Source organism: Myotis davidii, unplaced genomic scaffold (genome assembly GCF_000327345.1).
Source record: "Myotis davidii unplaced genomic scaffold, ASM32734v1 scaffold391, whole genome shotgun sequence".
NCBI classification, from domain to species: Eukaryota; Metazoa; Chordata; class Mammalia; order Chiroptera; family Vespertilionidae; genus Myotis; species Myotis davidii.
In genome coordinates, this window is record NW_006284336.1 from 871,575 (window position 1) to 893,542 (window position 21,968).

Consider the following 21,968-nt stretch of genomic DNA (forward strand, 5'->3'; position numbering starts at 1 on the left):
GAGAACATCAAAAATACCATGGAATATTATCAATCAGGAGATGAACTGACTTGGCCCATCCAAATAAACATGCACGGAAGATGTTAAGAGCATCAATTTGGAGTTGGTTTTGTACCTATCTTACTACAATCCCTGTGTTCCTTTGAGCATGAAAATTCACCATGTGAAGGCTCACTTTCCTCTTCTGAAAAGTGGAAATAACAATGCTTACCTAATAAGGTTATTCTAAAAATTAAATTACAAACCATACCTAAAGTGTCTAGAACAGCAGACAGCCCCAAAACAATATCATATATCACATGTTATCGCTGCTGACCCCATATCCTCTGGAACTCATTATTATCTATAGAGATAGATAATGGCTTCCTACTGAGAGGACCTGCAGTTCTCTGCCTGGGGATTTTCTTTTAATATTTTTATTGATTTCAGAGAGAAAGGGAGAGGCAAAGAGAGACAGAAACATCAATGATGAGAGAGAAGCACTGATTTGGCTGCCTCCTGCATGCCCCCAACTGGGGATCGAGCCTGCAACCCAGGCATGTGTGGAACCGTGACTTCCTGGTTCATAGGTTGTCTCTCAACCACTGAGTTACTCGGGCATGGCTGGGGATTTTCTCATCCCAGGTACAAGGGGTGGGAAGAAAGTGCCAGGGAGTTAACACTTCCAAACAGACCTTAGCCAATCATGCAGAAAATTTAGTGATAAATACCCATTTCCTCATTCCTTGTGCAGGACAGCTCTGCGGCTTGTTCCACTCTGCCTCTCATGGGTCTCCTGTGGGTTTGATACCCATTTGTCCCTGCAGGAACCTGCTCATTAGTGCACCTGCATTGGCTTCTGTCACTTCCCTGTCTGTCTTACTTCTGGTGGGAGCTTCCTGGGATTACCTCCAAAATAGGTCTCTGGCACTCAAAATCTTGATCAGGATAAAGTCCAATCTAACACAATACTCAACAGGCTTAATAATTTGGACACTTGGGTTTTCAGGAAAATGTTCAGTTCGCTAACCAAGCCTTGTCTACTCAGCTTCCTTTCAACCCCTTCTCTTCTATCCCACAGCCACTGCCTCCACTGAGGCTCTTCTTATGTATTTTTTCTGCACCACACTCTCGGATTGACTTCCATGCTTCCAGTACCTCTACTGTCTAATCCATCACCCACTTACTACCAAAGTTATCATCCTAAAATACAGTTCTGCTAATGCCAGTCCCTTGCTGTTTTTTTTTAAGACTTCAGTGGTGCTCAATGCCTCCATGATTATGTTATATCCTATATAATAAAAGGGTAATATGCAAATCGACCAAGTGGGGAAATGACCAGTCCCTATGACATGCACTGACCACCAGGGGCAGACGCTCCATGCAGGAGCTGCCCCATGGTGGTCAGTGTGCTCAGCCACAAGCCGGGCTGAAGGCTGGCAAGCGCAGCAGCAGTGGTGGGAGTCTCTCCCACCTCCCCTGCAGCACTAAGGATGTCCCACTGCGGCTTAAGCCCGCTCCCCATGGGCCTCAGTCAGTATCCCCTGAGGGCTCCCAGACTGCTAAAGACACAGGCCAGGCTGAGGGACCCTCACCCCCCTGCAGTGCATAAATGTCGTGCACCGGGCCTCTAGTATTTTATAACATGGTACGTAAAACTCTCAAAATCTGGTTCCAAACAACCTTCCCACTTCATCTCCAGTGATTGTTACACACAGGCAATGCTCAGCTCACACAGAAAAAGCCAGTGTTGTGTCAAAGCCTTATTGCCTGTCACCTTTTGTTGTGTTTGAATGTACATGTGATCTCCCCTGTCTGAAGAATCTGAAGAACTGGGCTCAACCTTTGTGGTCAGCTCAAATGCCCCCTCCTCCATGAAGACTTCTCCAATCCCTGGGCAAGTCAGTGGTTTTCCCCTCTGGGCTTCCACTACAGCATCTGTATTCACTGACTCATTTGTTCATTTAACAGGCATTTTCTGGGCATATTCTATTATAAACCAATTACGTGCAAAGTTTCAGGGAACCAGTGCAGGATAAAAGGCAGAAAATGCATGAAGATCACAGATGGGAAAAGGAAATAGACCTTATCTGGAAATCATATAACAGTTTGTTACTCACTGCCATGAGTTTACCATAAGGGACGCTAACCCAACCTGGGGGTTGGAGAGCCTTCCACAAGGAATGGGCACTTGAGGTGAGAGTGAAGTAGGAGTTATCACCAGATGAAGGACATGCAACATAGGTTCCAGGCCTGGGGACAACCGGAGGTAGGAGGAAACACAATACTCTTTGAGGAATAGAAGGCCAGAGTGTTTAAAGCATAGAAGCAGCAGGGGAATGGAGCGAGAAGAGGCACTTATACCATTCCTTATGAGTGTCTGTTTGTGGGCTGTGTCATCCCTGCCTCACGCTCCCAGAATGAGCTCCTCAAAAGTAAGGATCATGTGTCACTGAAAATCACACCCACCCGGCACTTAGCACTGTGCAAATGAACAAAATTAATGCATCCACTTGGTGGATGAGAGAGTTGAGGCTCAGAAAGGTTGAATAAGTTGCCTAAGATCCCAAGGCAAGGCTGGCAGAGGCTGCACAGTAACTACAATATGCACCTACCATTCCTCAAGTATGTATCTTATAAATTGGCACAAAGCAACCCCCCTACTTTTTATCTTGAAAACTCAAGTTTTTCTGGGAGTTCTTTTTCAAAGGGCTCTATAACAAAAAATAAAGCATAAAGCCAGTTACTGGTGTGTGTGTGTGTGTGTGTGTGTGTGTGTGTGTGTGTGTGTGTTGGAGGACAGTAAGAGAGCTCACCTATCCTTGAGAGGGTAGTTGTGTGAACTTTGATGTATTTGAGCTGTCGATCCTAAGGCCCCACCACAGAAGCTCCTTGTGGACAGCAGCTCTGGCTGGAGCGGGGTTGGCTTCATGAGTGTGTGGCCTGTGCGGATGTGTGAGAATAAGACGCTCTTAGCGATGCTGAGTAAAGACCATCCTCACTGACCCTGGATGTCCTGAGCGAAACGACTCTGGGTTTGGACTCTTCACACGGGTGACTGGGATCTCTTGCCTCCCGCTTCCCGAACCTCCCTGCACTTCCAGCCAGGACCGGTGGTGTGGGAAACAGCCCGATTTCCCGTCTCTCCTGCAGATCCCTGGGAGAGGAGGCAAGCTCATCGCGGGAGGCATCCTCCAGGCCCAGACATTCATCTCTGTCCATTTCAAGGCCCCGAGCCTGAGCCGTATATAACCAAGTACTGCGCCTACCACGAAGGGCACGGTGGCGTTTCTGCGTGTTTTATTCACGAATCTTGAGAAAAATCTGGCTCTGGGGCTGCGATCAAGATCCTGATTTGAGACTGGTTCCGAAATTGGAGTTGAGGCTTCGTTTGGCAGGAAAGAGAGGAGGTGAGCAGGTGTGGGCGCAGCTCTTGTGAGGATTACGGCGGAGGCTGTGGACCGCGGCGCCGCTCGCTGGGGCTGCAGCCATTGCACAAGGAGCACCCCACATTCAACAGGAGGGACCGCGGGAGCGGACCTCTGAGCCCCCGCAGCCCCCGCAGCCCGTGCCCCCGCGCCCCCAGTGCCCCCCGCACCATGGCCAAGGAAGGCGTGGAAAAGGCGGAAGAGACGGAGCAAATGATCGAGAAGGAGACAGGCAAGGAGCCTGCGGAGGGCGGCGGCGGCTCGCACCGACTCGGGGACACCCAGGAGATGCGCGCTGTGGTGCTCGCAGGCTTCGGGGGGCTCAACAAGCTGCGAGTCTCCAGGAAGGCCATGCCCGAGCCGCAGGACGGCGAGCTCAAGATCCGCGTCAAAGCCTGGTCCAGTATCCGCGCCTTTCTCGCTTTCTCTCTGTGCGCGCTCGGCGCTCCCGGGAGGCGGTGGCGGAGCCTGGTGGGGCCGGGGGCCGGGGGACCCTGCCGCGGGAGCCCCACTCCGTGCCCTGACCCGGGTCTCAGAGCCTCGTCGCAGCCCGCCGCTGATGCTGGGGAGGATGCTGAGAGGTGGCCCTTCTCCTCCCCGAGCCAGATCCAGGGGTGACCAGGGGAGACCGCGAGCTCCCGGGAGGGGACGCGAGGGTGGATGGTGGCATCCGGCACTCTGGGTCTTTGGCTGCGGGGGAAGCAGCCAGGATAGAGGGTTTGATGGTAACCTGGTTAAAAAAATGACAGTAACCGTCGGCTTTCTGTGCACCGGCCAGCGTTTTTAAGTTTTATGTGAGCATTCGCATTTAATACTTCCTGGGACCCAGTGAGTTAGTTGTCTTCAGCATCTCCCTTTACAGGTGCGGAAACCAGGGCTCAGAGAGAGTGATTTGCTCAAGATCATCCTGCCGCCGCCGCTAAGTGCCATGGCCAGGGTTTGGTCATTGATCTTTGTCATCTCTATGTGACCTGCTGATGGGGCTGGGGACATGTGTCCTTCCTCCTGCCCCTGCACACTGCCCTCCTTGTGGCCTGGGATGGGAAAAGGAATCGGGCTAGGCTAGGGGAAAGGAACTAGGAAGCCAGAGTTAGGTACCAAGCTACTAAGCTTGGTGGTGGTGGTGGTGGTGGTGGCGGCGGCGGCGGCGGCAGCGGCGGTGGTGTGTGTGTGGGGTGGGGGGGTAGGCGGGGGGGAGGGATCCAAGCCTGAAGCCTAAACCTCCCTCTTCCCCCACTAGCATCTCTGCCTGTCTCTGAAAGTGGAAAATCCCAAACCTGATTAATCTTCCCCGAACTCCCGCTCCTGTCTCGGATGGACTCGTCAATCTGAGTGACCTTCCATTCCCCACCCCTCCTGGGGGAACTTCCCCGGAACCACACCGATGCCAAGTGCTGTGTGTAAGACTCTCTGGCTGCTGTCACCAGAGGATCATTCCCCCGCAGTTCTGGGGGGAAGGCTCACCTGGAGTGTTTCCTGGACCCAACTGAGGTCCGTATGCAGCAGCCTGGGAAGCTCCTCAGGGGAACTTGCTGTTAGCGCTGTCAGATGGCCTATCCCTTCCCATCTATATATTTTAAATCCCACAACAGACACTGATTCTTAACACAGCAGTCAGCTCAATGGTTCCCAGAACCTGGGGCCATATCTAAGGCAAAAAGAAAGAATAAAAGGCAAAGGCAAAGGAGGTCCCCCTGCCTTGCTACTTGGAGAGCAGGTGCAGGTTTCATTTGCCAGAGTGGAAGGCAGACGGTGAGAGAAGCAGGGACTGGTCTCTGGCTGGCCCTGCATATATGTAGCTGGTCATGCTTGACTCTAAACAGGACTCTTGGGCTGGGCCTCTCCCTGGGGAATTCAGGGCAAGGAAAGAGGCTTTTGCAAACTGGGAGTCCTATATAGATAGTTCTATTTTGTTAACTCTTGACTGGACCAAACTGATTGATCCCTGAAGGCAGAGCTTATGTCTGACCTTTTCACAGATAAATCCCCAATGCGAGGCATAGTACATCCTAAATAAATTATCGATGAATGAATGGATCGAGAAAAAAATGCTTGGAGGGGGATTGTTGCATCATTACTTTACTTGCTGGTGGAAGAATGTCTGCCTAGTAAGATTAAAATCATGTATATTGATAATTCACCTTCCATTACTACCAATCAAAAATAGTGTGAGTGTGTGTGTGTGTGTGTGTGTACATAGGTGTAATTTATGACTCTCCATCCAAATTGAGATTGGGTTCTAGGCATCTGTCCGAGTATGTATCCAGGGAGTGAAAATGTTGAAGCTACTCTTTGAAGAAAAGGCTGTCATCTATAGTGTCAATGGGTCTGGGTTCCCTAGCCTTATGCTAAGTGCATACATGCTGACAGGCGCTGAAGCATTTTAAGATAATAAATGTCAAGATGAAAGCTAGGAGATTGATTTTTCAAAGCTAGATACACAATCCTGTTCTTCATTAGAGCTGTATGCATGTGTATACACACACACACACACACACACACACACACACACACACACACCACTGCAGATCCTTCACCCCAGTTGCTCAGAAAGCCAGGCAGGGCTGGGGGGGCATTTGGAATGGAGTATTGCAAAGGTCCCGGATTCATTCCCATTTCACCAAGCTGGAAGCAGAGTTCATCTGTTTTGCAAGGGGGGATGGGAATAGGTTTGTGAAGCTTGCCTGCTGGGCCCTTCCTCCTCCACTGGGCTGGGATTGGCTGGCCAAAGATGCCCATTGATTGTAAGTTTAGCCTTGAGAGCCAGGATGACTCATTCTGTATTTTTATGAATCAGTGGATGGCCTCCTGGATGAAGGTCCCCCTTTTATCTGCTATTTTTAATGGATAAGCGTTATGCTTGGGAATAAAGCATAATTCATCTGAACTAGTATTAAGACCAGGTATTCAGAATGAAGGTCCAAGTTGGTTTCTGTATAAATCTGATGGGAATGGAAGAGAAGGGGTGGGGGGAAGACATATTATATATCTCATTTACACCCTCTCACTTATGGCCCTCTGAGATAGGTATTCATGGTAGAGCAAATTGGGGCTTGGAGATGTTGAGTAATTTGCTTTCAAAACACATCACATAGACAGTAGGGTTAGTATTTGAATCCTGGTCTGTCTCTCCTTAAAACTCTGTTGTTTTCCTTTTATTCTATTTTGTCTCTCTCCATGGTAAAGCCACAAGAAATGTGATTTACTTCTCCGGACCTCTGGCATGTAAGCTTGCTTTCCCTCTTTCGGTGAATATAGCTCCTTTGATCTTTTTATGTCTGGCTTAAGGGAATGCTCTGTGGCTGTTTCCAGAGTAAAATGGCTTTTCCTCTAAAGTAGAGACATGACGGTCAAATACAGCTCAAAAAGAACCAACTCAGGGAGGGACAGGAGAGTTTTCTGTCTAAATTGTTACAAGAACATTAGCTCTGATGGGGAACTCATTTTACCAACCATTCATTGAACAAGCTACATGACAAGTGATTTAAGCAGCTAACCTGAAGGGGCACGATGCCTTTGGAGAAAGATGGGCCTGGAGTGAAGGCAAAGCCCCACCACTTTCTGTCTGTGGACCAATCTCTTAACTTCTCTGAGCTTTCCATGCCTCAACCTCAAAATGGGGATAATAAGATGAACTTCATGGTGTTGAGAGGATCAGATGCAGGAAAGAGACTGGCCCACAGTTGGCACTAAATGAACCGTAGCTACATTGTGGCTGTTGTCATTTTTATTGTCATAGCTATGTGTATACGACACGGTTCTTGGTGCCTTGATAACTTGGAGGCTATCATTTTTTTAAAAATATATTTTATTGATTCTTCACAGAGAGGAAGGGAGAGAGACAGAGAGCCAGAAACATCGATGAGAGAGAAACATCGACCAGCCGCCTCCTGCACACCCCCAACTGGGGATATGCCTGCAACCAAGGCACATGCCCCTGACCGGAATCGAACCCAGGACCCCTCAGTCCGCAGGCTGACGCTCTATCCACTGAGCCAAACCGGTTTGGCGGAGGCTATCATTTTAATCATGTATATAATTAGGCACTAACGTGTCACATCTGCTTAATGATTATGAGTAAGACCTTCCTAGACACGAGTCCCAGCTCTGCCACTTGCTAATGGGGTGTCTTAGGTCTGGCCCCTGGAAGCAGAGCCTGAGATGGGATTTCTTTTAAGTGGCTGATTGAGGGTGCTTGCAGGAGAATGGGAGCAAGAGGAGCAGGGCAGGGCAGGGAAAGAAGCTACGTAAGGATTCAGTTTCAGCTGGATCCCATCAGGAGTTCCGGAGCATGACTTGTACCACAGAGCTAATCTGACCTAGAAGCAACGGGAGAAGCATTCTGTACCCCTACACCGCTCGTCCTTCCCACTTTCTTCAGTTAGTTTTAGACTGTGGGCTACTTCCTGAGTTAGGGCATGTAACCTTTCAAGCAGAGGTGGCTTCTGTTCAACTGAGGGCAGTCCCCCTTGGAAGTGGGGAAGCAGGGAAAGGGACTGCTCTGAGGAATCAACCAGCACTCCCAGCAGGTGGTAGATGGGTGCACTGCCTAGTAAAAGGGATGGGATGAAGCACAGACAGCGTGCCCTTTACACTGATGGTTAACCTTGAACATTGCTTACTCCTCTAAACTTGAGTTTTCTATAAAATGGAGATAAACATAGCATTTGCCTTCATAGTGTTGTAATGGAATCTAAATGAGATACTATGCATAAAGATCTTTCTGATGATGCCTGGCACATAGCAAGTGGTCAATAAATGATAGCGATTAATATTTAAACTATTATTTTTGGTTTCCATAGACACCGTCTATAGTTTTTCATTCACGCTGGGACTCTTTTGAAAGGGGCATTAAAATAATTGTTCTGGGACTACAGGAGCATGGTCCCTCCTAACTGATAAGGATCGGATCGATCGATGCCTTTGCTGTGAGCAGTCTTGTCACAGTAGAGCTTCTCTGGGGAAGGAGCTAGTAGAATCTGGGGCGGAGGGTCCCAGGTGGGGCTTCAGGAATGTTTTTAAGTGGCCATTAACAAGCCTTGTCTGGTTTGTGGCTCAAATTGGCTTGTGGTGGAAAGGCACTAATGGATTGGGGACGTTTATTTTCCCAGACTGATTTACAGCAAGAGGCTTCATGAAACTGCTGGAATGAGACCAATTGGATGAAAAATGGTTCCAGCCAGTCATGGCTCCATTGGTTGATCTGAAAATGGGCTGAGGGCAGGCCACTCTAGAGGAAAGCCAACAGATTGATGGAATCCTATATATCATGAGGGTAAATTATATCAGAGATATGAGAAAGAACTAACATTTATTGAACCCTTGTTATGAGCCAGGAACTGAGTTGCCTGTAATATACTCTTTGTTTCATTTTATCCTAATGGCGACTCAACAAGATCGGTATTGCTATCTCCATTTTAAAGATGAGGAACTGCCATTCAGAGGCATGTCAAGATCACTAACTGCTAAGTGGAAGAGTGGCATGATAATCCAAGTTCTGCCTTGTTCCTGGATGCTTTACATTTGGGAGTTGGAAAATCAGAGAGATAGTGACAAAGGGAAGGGGGCGTGCACATGCGAGAGAAAGAGAGAGAGAGAGAGAGAGAGAGAGAGAGAGAGAGAGAGAGAGAGACCAAGAACACAGATAGACAGACACAAAGACTGGAATCAGGAATACAGAGAGAGAAGGGTTCACTAATAAGACTCAAAATTGTACAGTGCCATCTTGCCTCCACCCTCCAAATGAAATGTGTTTCGCCTGGCCAGCGAGGCTCAGTGGGTGAGCCTATTAGCCAGGAGGTCATGATTTGATTCCCCGTCAGGGCATATGCCGGGGTTGTGGGCTTGATCCCCAGTGTGGGGTGTGAAGGAGGCAGCCGATCAATGATTCTCTCTCATTATTGATGTTTCTTTCTCTCTCTCCCTCTCCCTCCCTCTCTGAAGTCAATAAATTTTTTAAAAAAGAAAACAATTTTTAAAAAATATGTTTCTGCATTACACCCACTTCCCCTCCTTCCATTTCTGAGGCATGGGATGATCTTGGGACTCATCAAGGATCAAGCTGCCATGCCTGGTGACCCAGAATACCCATGCTCATTACACCCAGTCACCACTCCTGACACCCACTCGAGGCATTCGAGTCCTTCCTCTGACCCCTTTGCCTCAATTGGGCTATTGCTACACTGGCAACCTGAGCACAGGAAAACCCCAAACAACAGAGCATTGAACTGTCACTGATAGGTCAATCCAAGGAAATGCAGCCAATATGATCTTCCCTGTGTTTATGAAATAAACAAATGGAGTGCATGAGGTTAAGTGGCACAGATGTTTATAAAAGTGAGAAATTGCTTGGAGTGTGTCTAATGCCCAAGCCAGGAGCCACCCTGGCACAGACATGGGAAGAAAGTGTTCTGAATCATTCTGTGTTGGATGGAGATGTCAGGATTTGACAGGAAAGGATGACTTTGCTGAGTCACACTGAGCCCCATTTGGTGATGGGAAGATGGAGATGCTACCTCGGGGTTCTTTCTTATTCATTGAAGTTTGCATGCCCCCTTTAACGCTGTCCTTACTGGTGAGGGCTGGGAATGGTGACAATGTCTGTTCTCCAGTCAATAAAGGGATGGATTTCTTGTCTCCCTGCAATTCAAAGATGAAAGGAAGCCCAGAATCAGTGATTCTTCTATTTCATCAAAAAGGAAAGTATAGAACATCTGACACAGAGTAGGTACGCATAAACATCAGCCTGATCTTCATTATCAGGCATTAGATGGAAACCAAGGGCAGGTGGTTCATGATGGGCAAAGGGAATGATGACTGATGATCATGCTCACTCTACCCGCCACTTGCAGCATCTTTGCAGGGACAGAGCTAATATTCTTGCCCATTTTTCACCTGACTCCCTCAACCCCATGAGCATATTATCCTTCCTTCCTAAAAGAGGAGATTGGGACTCAGAGATGAGAGCAAGTAGTGAGAAGCTTCAACAGATCCGACTGCAGGCGCACTCTACCTCACCATGCCTGTGTGATCACAAGCAAATAACACTTTCGACTTGCCTGTATCATCACCGTGGTAATAATGCCCACTTTTTGGCATCGGTTTTTATTTTATTTTAATTTTTAAATTAATTTCAGAGAGGAAGCGAGAGGGAGAAAGAGATAAAAAAAAATGATGAGAGAGAATCATGAATTGGCTGCCTCTGGCGCCGCCCCCCACCCCCACCCCCACTGGGGATGGAGGCCACAACTGGGGCATGTGCCCTTGATTGGAATAGAACCTGGGACCCTTAAGTCCACAGGCAGACTCTCTACCCAGTCAACCAAACCAGCAAGGGCATGGCTGGTTTGGCTCACTGGGTAGAGAGTCGGCCTGTGGACTGAAGGGTCCGTGAAAGTCCTGACTGAAGACTAGCTGAGAGTCCATGAAAGCCCTGACTGTTCCTTGCACGCTGTACTGTAGGTGCTCAATAAAGGTTATTTTCCTTCCTAAGTCACTTGAGCTGTGAAAGACAGAATGAGGACTTGATGCCATCCACTTAGTCCTTGTCCTCCCACCAAACTGCATAGGGTGCTGGCTTTTGAATTGCAATCCCAGGGTTGGGAACGAATTTGAACTCATCTATTGCTACTGTCACACCAGCTGCCTGCATACCCACCAATGAGTGGCAGCAGAGGTTTCTTTGATACCTGAGTGTCCATACATAGTCCAGCCTCTGGGCTTCGGTTCACTCTCATTCAAAGGAACCAAAAATCATGACTTTTTGACACATCACTGACATTCAACACTGACAACAGAGCTCATGCAGGCAAGGGAAAAGAGCACCTCATGGCCCCAAGTTCCTGGCACTTCACATTCTTAATAGAGATCTTTTATGGCATCTTGGCATTTGTCATAGAAGAAAAAGTTCAATCTGAAACAAGAAGAGACTCTTCATAAGAAAGGGCAGCAGGAGTGTAATTTCAAATTAGTTTGATTCCTATGTGTGTGATCTCACACAGAAAACCGGCTGGAGTCATGGTATTAAAATGAGTAAATTTAACGTCTGAAGGCTCAGGAGACAAAAATAGATACTCCAGTCAAAGGGGCTATTTCATCACTGAATTGATATTTTCTTGATGAAAGCATGCAGTGAGCTTCTGACTTCAATTTCCTTCTGTGAGTGACACTTGACCCTCTCGCCAAGCCTCATCCCCACCATTGGTCTGGAGTCTTGAACCCCGTTGGCAAGTAAAAGCATTGGGTCCACTTCCTCCTGACTTCTCTAAACAGATGTAGTCCCCAGAGCGTAGTGCAAGATAATTCTCTTCTGTGAGAGGAATGATAATGATTTTTTTTTTTTTTGGACAAGACTATACACCCAAACTAGATTCAAATCTTGGCTCTGATAATATTAGCAATTATTAATTATACCCATACTCTGTGGATATAATAATGACTATGGGGCACAGTTTGTGTGTGTGTGACTATAAAATATAATGTATCTTAAGTAATCAGCAATGATGTTGGCACATTTAATATTTGTTGAATGAATGAAGATCTCTGTCACGTAGTATATGACCAATATATATTGATGGTGGAGAGAAGATGCAAAGAAATAGGACATTAGAAAATTCCTCTCTACTTCATAAAGTTTTCTCTTCAGACCCTATTTATCTCCCCCAAAGGGTATAAGACCTTAGCATCAAGAGACCCAGACATGGCCAGATGGCTCAGTTGGTTGGAGCATTGTCTTGTACATCACAAACATACAGGAGGCAACTGATCTATATTTCCCTCTCACATCGATGTCTCTCTCTTTCTCTCTCTCTCCTCCCTCTTCCTCTCTCACTAAAAATGTTAATAAAAACATATCCTCCGGTGAGGACTAAAAAAAAAAAAAAGTGGCCCAGATCAAATGTCCTACTATACCATGATATAAGCAAGAAGATCCAGATGAATTCCTGAAAAAACAGAAGAGGAAAAAACCCCCAAAATGTATTGTGCTCCTACTGTGTGCCAGAAACTGGGCCAAGCTTAGAGATATTTAAACAGAAGACCAATCACTTCTGTCCAGACTTCTTTATTCTTTATTTTGGCCTTCCACGATGCACTTGTTGCTGGAATTCTTGGCTCTCCTCTTTCTTTTCCTTCCATCTTTTTTTCTCTTTTCTCTCCTTGCAAGTAAGCTTCAGGCGCCCCTACTGCAATGAGCTTCCTTCTTGGCACTAGAAAAGGTGGTGGCATTTAGGTCCAGCTGCCTGGTGCAGGTGTAGCAAGACCCAGTGCAAAGAGAATTTTTTTCTTCCAGTTTTCATATATCAAGGCAGGAATATGATTGGCCCTTTGTGAATCATATACCAGCCCCCTGATCTCATTTTCTCTGGCCCAAGGGAATGAGGTGCTGTGATTGGACATGTGTGTCTCATGCCCTCCTACCCTGACCTAGAATGAGGCATCATGATTAATAGTCCCACCAGGAAAGCATGGCGTGTGTGTGTGTGTGTGTGTGTGTGTGTGTTGTGTTGGGGTAGCGGTAGATAATTCAAAAGGAAAGGAGGATAGTTACCAGAAGACAATAGTAAGAAACACACAGGACTGATAAAAATGGTAGCCATCATGGGGGATAAGGGTATGTCTTATTCACCAGAGAAAGTGAAGAATCAGAGAGGGGACTGGAGAAGACATCTCCATTCTCTACCCTGGGACCTTAATTTTTCAGTACAATTGTTATTGAATAATATTAAATAACATGTATAATATTTTCAACTTTGAGGCCCATCATTTTTCCCAGTTGCAGAGGGTAGTTATAGCACCCTGGGAAGGGGTAGAAAATGCCTCGAACTATTGATAGAAAAAATGCTCATTCTCCCATACCTTTAGATGAAAGCCGTAACAGGTGTTTTTTTTTTTATCCTGTTGATTGAATGTATTGGGGCGACAGTGGTTAACAAGATTATATAGGCTTCATGTGCACAGTTCTACAACACATCATCTGTACACTGTGTTGTGTGTTCACCACCCCAAGTCAAGTTTCCATCCATCACCATTTATCCCCCCTGTATCCTCCTCCAATCTTGGAAATTCCAGAAACATTCTCTGTTATCATTTAACTGATGAATGCCAAGCCTGGTGTGTGGTTAACAGCAGGCACTCAATAAATTTTTGGAGAATGGGTAAATATGTTACTGACATTTTCCAAAATTTTAGCTGTACATTTCTGCAGAAGTTGCCATTTCACTTGTAAATAATGGCTTTCTTAATACAAACAGTGGTCATTCTAAGCCAGTGTGGCTTCAGGCTTCTTTCTGTCATCTCAGCTTCCTCCGATAAGAGGCCTAAATCTCTCCAGCATGCTACGTTTTCAGGGAGATTTGCTTTACACAGTCTGTTCTCTTGAATCTCCAAGTTCATCTCTAATAACTACTTTCCCTGGCTGGGAAATGTGGATTTCTGACTTCTCAAGATGCTCTGTAATTTTCTCCTTACTGACATCGGCTCCATGGAGTGCGGGAGGCCAGGGCTCCTGAAGAGCACCCACTGTAGGGCTTCTGATGATTGTTATTCCAAGGGCACTTGCTTGTATACCTGGGAACTCCAGAGCCCACCAGTTGGATATGAGAACAATGTTTACCTAAAAACATACTGTGCTAATCGTTCTTGCAATATATGCATATATCAGATCATTATGTTGTACACTTGAACCTAATGCAATGTCAATTATATCTTAAGCAAACTTGAAAATAAATACTTCAAACTCTTGAAGGGAAAACAATTTGAAAACAAGCCGTATGTCCATGACTGTCCCTACCTTTCTGTGTAGGTATCAGGACCCCCACCCTTCAATATCTCCCAAGAGTTAGTTGCAAGGGTTTCCCAAGGGCTATTGCATGAACGCTCCGAACAGTTCTCCTGGTTCCCATTGATTCTGGCCCTTTCCTGTTGCCTGTTCTGCTCCTCCTACCGTACACTGAAGCCATGAATGACTTTCCCACTTCCTCTCCACTCCAGGTTGGCCCTCTGCTTGGGCTCTGGTGCCCTTTCCACCCAACACAGATTGCAAAGCAATGTATATTTAATAGGCCTCCTTCTTAGGCTAATCAAATTAATAATAATGAAAGTCTTGGCATTAATTATTTATCATCATTATTATCATAATGACCTTTATCGAGCACTCTCTGTGTGCCACAAGTACTGAGTTAGGTGTTTTAGGGGAATTTCTATGATACCAAACCTTTTACAGCTAAAGAAACAGGATCAAAGAGGTGAGGGAGCTTGTTAAAGACCACAAACTAATAAGGCAGAGAGCTGTGATGTGACCCAGGGTTTGTCTCTCCTCTCCAGAGTCCACATCTTCCCTCACTGTACACCCACCTTTTACTGCTCTGCCCTAGACACAGCCCCTGGAGCTGGCGGGTGAACTGAGTCATGGCAACTTCACGCCCAGAGTCAAGCCTTCCTCTTGTTTTGCCACAGGCTTCTTCATCCAGGCCTATATTCTCCACCTCACACTGAGGATGAGTTTGGGTTTTTCCTTTCCCTAAGAAGGCTTACCTGCTCTTCATGCAAATAGATGTATATGATGGGGCAGCCCAACTGGCGGAGACAATCCAAATTCTACAGTGAACTCCGATGAGGCTTTCCAGCTGCACTCTACATAGCCCCCTGTCCTTCCTCCCAACACAGACACACTCGCTCCTTTAAATAGACTACCCATCAAGTTACAGACATCCTTTAAAAAAAAAAAAGATCCCTTGTCTAAGATTAGAAAGAATTGCTTTTCACTTATCTCTGCCACATCTAGTTCAATCAGCTAATGAGATGCTATTAAACCTGCAGTTCCTATGATTCATCTGAGCAACTTTGTGATTGGATCCTCTTTATCCTCCTGGCTACACTTGCTAAAATTGTTCTGATCAGGGACCTTGTAATAAACTCTGACTCAACATTTGGCAGCCAGGACCGGAACCAGGGGTGTGAAACGCGGCTAGCAACGTGCCCACCTTCCCGAAACGGTGCCTTCAGGTTTATCTGCCTTCAGATCCTGAGAACCTTCTCTGTCTGACCACAGAGGAGACGGCCTATACCTCTGGGACTGCTGCTTCATGGGAAAGAAAGCAGAGGCAGCTTTCACCCTCTCCTCTCCTGGGAGCCTCAACTGTCTGCCCTCAGCCAGCAACACTTAGGAGAGACTCAACTTCTTCCTTTTGCTCTTTTAACAATTTTTTCTTTTCCTATTTCCCCCCGTCCCCTGCTTCCACCTTTTGTGACCTGGATGTAGCTGGGCCTATTTGCTCTTGAATAGAAGCCCAACTTCCAACATACTTGAAAAGCACTGTCAAATTCTATTTGGTCCTTTAGAAAACACAAAAGCTGGATCCATTCATGCTGCGGAGGGAAACTTTTCAAAAATACACTTTCCTTTTGCATCTCCCCAGTGCCTCCTATTACCTCCACTGTCTCCCTGTGGTCTTCTAACTCTCCCAGACTCTCAACCCCTGCCCTGCCGCCTCTTTGTACCTCTGCTCACCTTTCACAACTATTCTTTTCACATTCAGGAGTAAATCTTTGCTCTTCCCAAAGCAGGCCTTTGCTCTTCCTTCTCCCCCTTACCATTCGCAGCATACACACAAAGCTGCCAGCCAGGCATGGCTGAGATAAGTTAGCAAGAAGAAAGAAGAAAAGAGCTTGAACCACTCCTACATATGTTCCTCTTTACTCCTTTACTGGAGGAACCATTGTTTGCAAGACTAGAACGTACTAAGCAGTGAACTCTGAACAATGGGTTTTAAAGCACTCTGCCTTGGGAGTTCCTGTAGTGTATGGGGAAGAGAGGAGTGTAGTGATTTGATGACTGCCTCTTTTGTAGGCTAATAAATGTAGATATTAGTTAACTGAAATGAAAAGTTCAGTCCCTCAGTCATACTAGTCACATTTCAAATGTTCTGTAACCACGTACAGCTGGTGGGAGCCATGTTCGACGCACACACATACACATTTCCATCAGTGAAGTGTTCTATTAGGCAACGCTGCCTAGTCTTAACCCCATTTTTCCTATTGAAGCAACTGTTTTACTCAACGCTTTTATCAGCAGCAATGACTTACAAGATAACTGTCATGTTATAGCAAAAAGAGACTGTTTCTCTATGGGGATCCTGTCCCTCTGGGTCTCCAGTAAGAAGTCAAGCGTTGTCTGACACTGTCTTTCCCCTCCGTGGAGAGGTGGGGTGAGGCTAGAGAGGTTGGGGAGCAAAGGACACACCATTCCTAAGTGATACTTTCCTGTGGATGCTTCCTGCAAAGTGGGCCGACAGCTGCCCTCTCTGTGCTAACTCTGACCTGTGCACACCTCCTGTGGGGAGCTGTCATGCTATGTAGTCATTTATTTGTTTATCTCTGAACTCTTGGGAGGCAGAGTTGTCATTGTCACAGTTGTAACATTAGTGTCACGCCCCAAACTATGGAAGGTCTGCTGAATTTAAATGGAAGTAGATCGAATGTTCTGCATAACCAATCACTGCCAGGCACCAATTTGAAGCCAATGACTTGGTCAACATCTAACATGGAGCATAGAAATTTTAACTTTTTTTAGGAGCCTTCTTAGGACTAAATACCTGCCGTGTCCCAAGGAGAGGCTAAGAATATATAGATGACTCTAGGCCCCAAAATCAAGGGGGTCATCTTGGTATCAAGGAGAACCTGTTTGGGGCCCATCTGTACCATGCTTTTCAGTTTCTGTTGAAAACTGGCTGGTGATATTCAGATTCTCAATCTATTTCTTTGGCCACTTTGCTCCATGTTTGAAATACTACTGAAGGGTGTTTTGAATACAATTCAGACGTACGATCTGAATCTATTTCCTCTCCTGGAGGGAACAAAGGAGGCTTGTACAATTAGAACTATTAGCCCTCACCATCAGCCCAGATTTCATGGATAAAGGGATCCAGGTGGGGCAGTAATAAGCATTTACTTAAAAAGTAAAGTGGTAGGTGACACAAACAGTGACCATGTTAGAGAACATCCAGACACTTAGGGGACTAGTATGACGACCCATGGAGCAGCAGGGTCTGAGTATTTAGAACACACTCCACCTCGGATGGAGCGCAGGTGACCTCTCTCCTGAGATCCATCCAGGACAATTCTGGCTGTTCTCAAATGACAGATGCCATTGGGGATTTGCAAAAAAGGTGTTCCTTGCTTTAGACAATGAGGAGCAGATTTGTATCAGTCTATTCTCACAGTCTTGAGATAACAAACAGGTGTTTAAACAAACCCAAAAGGAAAAAACAAACAAACAGGAAAAGAGTTGGGAACAAAGTCTTTTAAGATCAATGCCTATTGCCTTAGGCATTTTCAAGTTATCAGCTGAGATGAACAAACAAAAAGGAAAACTTCAGTTCTGGGGAAATGAGGGAATAACTCAAACACCTGCCTCTCTGCCCCCACTTGGAATTGGAGGTAAATGCTCTGATGAATATAGCAGCAGCAAGACTAGAGAAGAATAAAGAAGGACACATCTTCCATGATGCTTTTGCTCAGAACAAAGCCTCACACTAAGCCCTCTCGCTCTATTACTGCTGGCAGAGGCTGCCGTGGCTGCTGGGTCCTAGATGTTCACCAAACAGAGGGAATCCCAAATTCTGCCTTTGCAACTCGATGGTGTCCTCGCAATGTCCAGGTCTCCTCCAGCATTCTGTGATCTCTGACTTCCAACAGACACAGAGAAAACCCTGAGCTAGTATTTTTCATGGGTTTTCCCAAGTGATTTACCAATCCTGCACGTTTGTTTGTTTTTTAATAACAGAAAATTGTTTATAAAACCCTATAAAAGGGTTGAGATACAACTGACATATAATGTGAAAGTTTAAAGGGCAGAATGTGTTGCTTTGATACTTTTATAAATTGCAAATTGATTACCACCATAGTGTTAGCTACCACCTCCATCACATCAGTTTCCATTTCTTTTGTGTGTGATCACGTTTAAGATCTACTCCTGCCGAAACCGGTTTGGCTCAGTGGATAGAGCGTCGGCCTGCGGACTGAAAGGTCCCAGGTTCGATTCCAGTCAAGGGCATGTACCTGGGTTGTGGGCACATCACCAGTAGGAGATGTGCAGGAGGCAGCTGATCGATGTTTCTCTCTCATCGATGTTTCTAACTCTCTCTCTCCCTTCCTCTCTGTAAAAAATCAATAAAATATATTTAAAAAAAAAGATCTACTCCTGCATGCATTTTGACAGTTCATCTGCCTTTATTCTTCTCTTTTTTCTTGGTTTCTATCCATCCCTTGATTATTTGATTCCTTCAATTCCTCTTTTTCCCCTTCCTCTCATTCCTTCAGGTCTCTATTTAAAGATCTCATTCTCTTCGCTGCCTTACCAGCATTAGTGATAAGATCACCTAGACCAGTGGTTCTCAACCTTCCTAATGCCGTGACCTGCGACCCTTTAATACAGTTCCTCATGTTGTGATGACCCCCAACCATAAAATTATTTTCGTTTCTACTTCATAACTGTGATTTTGCAACTGTTATGAATCGTCATGTAAATATCTGATATGCAGGATGTATTTTCATTGTTACAAATTGGACACAATTAAAGCATAGTGATTAATCACAAAACAATATGTAATTATATATGTGTTTTCCGATGGTCTTAGGCGACCCCTGTGAAAGGGTCGTTCGACCCCCAAAGGGGTCGCGACCCACAGGTTGAGAACCGCTGACCTAGAACCTTTGTCGTCAGGGACTATACTGTGCAAAGGAGCTCTGTAAATATTCACCATCAGTTACAACTTCTCTGTAACCACAAGGGAATGACACCCTGAAAGGGAGATCATACCACCCTTCTTGTAGTGGATACTGAGTACACCACTCAGAACAGCCTTTTAGGACCCAGCTGTTCATTCTCCCAGCTACTGAGAGTGATAGCTCCTGAGGGCTTGTGAAAGCATCTCCCCTGAAGAACTAATTGCCTTCCTTGCCCAAGATTGCACAACCCCCTCCCCACAGGCAGCTCTCATCTGATGAGTAGCTGATGCAAAGGTACAAAAGTCCAGTCTCCTTGCCTTGATTCACGAAGACTTGAGGAACCATATTGACTCTGAATTTTCTGTAGATAAATTGAGTCCATTTTACTGCTACATCAATGTTCAACTTCTCCCTGTACCCAATCCAGATTTCATCACACCCAAACAGGGTGTGGTTCCCTACAGCCCTCCCTATTAGACCTTCTGCATGCAAATCTCAGTCTCAGAATCTGCTTCTCAGGGAACCTGACCTGTGACACCTTCTTTGTGTGATGATGATAATGACGATGATGGTGATGGAGGAGGTGGTGGTGATGATAATACTCTGTGTGAGGCACTCTGTCTTACATGTACTGTCACATGGAATCCACACCAATGCCCGCCCCCCGCCCGGGGTGAATGTGTCACTATTACATTTTTAAGATGAGAAAATGAAGAATCAAGGAAGTCAAGCAACCTACTTGAGGAGCCAGAAAGCTAAAGCTAAGAATGAAATTCGGCCCTGGTGTTTGCAGAGGACCACTAGGACAATTCTTTGGGGGAAGTTCTGGGGGTCGGTGTTTTGTGTTAGCACATCCTCTGATAGTTGTGTGAGCCCTCTGCCTGCACTTCCATAAAACTCCTCATCACGGCTTTGCCATGGGCTTTTCTGGTTCTATCTCCCCATGAGAATTTTGAGCCCCTGTTAACTTTGGATATCCAGTACCTAATCTGTGTTCACTACAACAGCAAGCGTTCAATGTGACAGATGAGTTGAGAAGTCCGCTCTTTGCAACTGGGGAAACAGAGTGATGGTCTCTCAAAAGGAGAGCAAAGTACAGAAGTCAAGACCAAAGGCGCCGAGTCACATTCCTTGTGTTCACCCCTTGGTTTTGTGAATCTCCATGTGCTTCAATTTTGTGCATAATATAATTTATCTCTTAGCATCATATGGTTGTCATGAAAATTAAATATTATATCATGCTTAATAAAGCACTTAACATGGTGCTTGACACATAGTAAGCTCTCCATAGATATTATCTATTACAATTACTAGGCACAGATAATTCCTTTTCTCCTGCTGGTCCATCTCAGAGAAATTAGAACCGGGTTCCAAGATATTGGCTAGCTTCCTGGGGCCCCTCACACAGTCACGGAGCCCTCTGTGAGAAATGGCTCATCTCTTCTTGGACATTCTTCATATGCACAGCTGACATGGGGCTACTAAAGTAGTTTTTCTCAGTCCTAATAGCACATGAGAGTGTGTGCCTGAACTAAAGAGACTCTCAGAGTTGAGGCCAGGATGTGCACATTTAGGAAAAAATAAGAATAAAATAAACGCCATGAGGATCCAGACGTGCATCCAGAAAGATAATTGTACTAGAGGCTCAGTCAGGCTGTGTTCCATGTGGTCAGCAATTACTGCTATTGGGGGGGGGGGAGGCAAGTCATTGCCATCACCCACCAAGAGTGAGGCCACATGGTCTTACTGCACACTTATTACACATAAATTCCAAGTGTCTTAGAGATAGTTTATAGAATCGTAAGAGCGCATGATTCAAGGAAACTTAAAATCTGTCAGCTAATCCTGTGTTCCTAATTCCCTCCATGACATCTCATGATCTTCACAAACATCCTCAGTAACCAGGAACGTGACAGCCCATTTAATACTTTCATCAGCAATTTGGACTTACATGCCAGTGGCCTGATAACTGCATTTTCAAAGGATACAAATCCCAGAGGAAGAGCCAAGAATGAAAGAATTTAGGATTCAGGAAAGAGCCAGGCAAATTGGAATGATGAACCTAATCTAATAAGACCACATTTAATAAGGGTACATATCATCCATTGGACTACAATAAAAAAATTCAACTGCCCTAGTGGACATGAGAGAGCTTTTCATTTTCTTATCTATTTAATAATCACCGATTAATTTTTATCTAGCCTCATTCCAAAAAGGATTTGAAGGAGCTTAAAAAGACATGAGACAGCTGTGGTGGTTCTCTGTGTGGTCACCAGACCACCAGTGGCAGTACCGCCTTGAAATCTGTTAGACATGCAGATTCTTGGACCTCACCTTAGACCTAATGAGTCAGGAACTCAGGGACCCAGCAATCTGTGTTTTAACAATCCCTTCTGGGAATCCTGATGCACAGTAAAATTTAAGAACCACTGTAATAGAGTTTAAGACTTTTAAAAATGGAAACTCAAAAGCATCCATAAAGTTGAGAGGATGTTGAGTCTTAGGATAACATAGAGAATGAATGACTAAAGCCCTGAAATTATGGGAGAGGGGCACTACAAATTTGGCTCAGAGCTTCCTAATAGCCAATGCAAAAAAGAAATAGAATCAGTACACTGTACTGGGCCTGTAAGATTCGTACAACCAATCCTTGTGCTGAGATTCAAAGAAAATTCCTGCCTTCATGAAGAAGCAAATATATATTACAACAAACGATATGCTTAACAGTATCTCTTTAGTAAGCAAAACAATGAATTTCTGAAGGTTAATTTTTTGGCCATCGACCTCAATTAAATCAATGATGGGGCAAGACTTGGGATTTCTATTGAGAAAAAC

General features: G+C 45.6%; 1 protein-coding gene across 1 annotated transcript in view; it reads left to right on the forward strand.

The window, feature by feature from the left end:
• Positions 1-3,349: 3,349 nt before the first annotated feature.
• Positions 3,350-21,968, forward strand: part of VAT1L (vesicle amine transport 1-like) — a 146,215-nt gene continuing 127,596 nt past the window's right edge. The window contains exon 1 of the mRNA XM_006754446.2: positions 3,350-3,805. Coding sequence (XP_006754509.1) covers positions 3,579-3,805 — 227 coding nt within the window. The 5' untranslated portion in view covers positions 3,350-3,578. The remainder of the gene's footprint in view (positions 3,806-21,968) is intronic.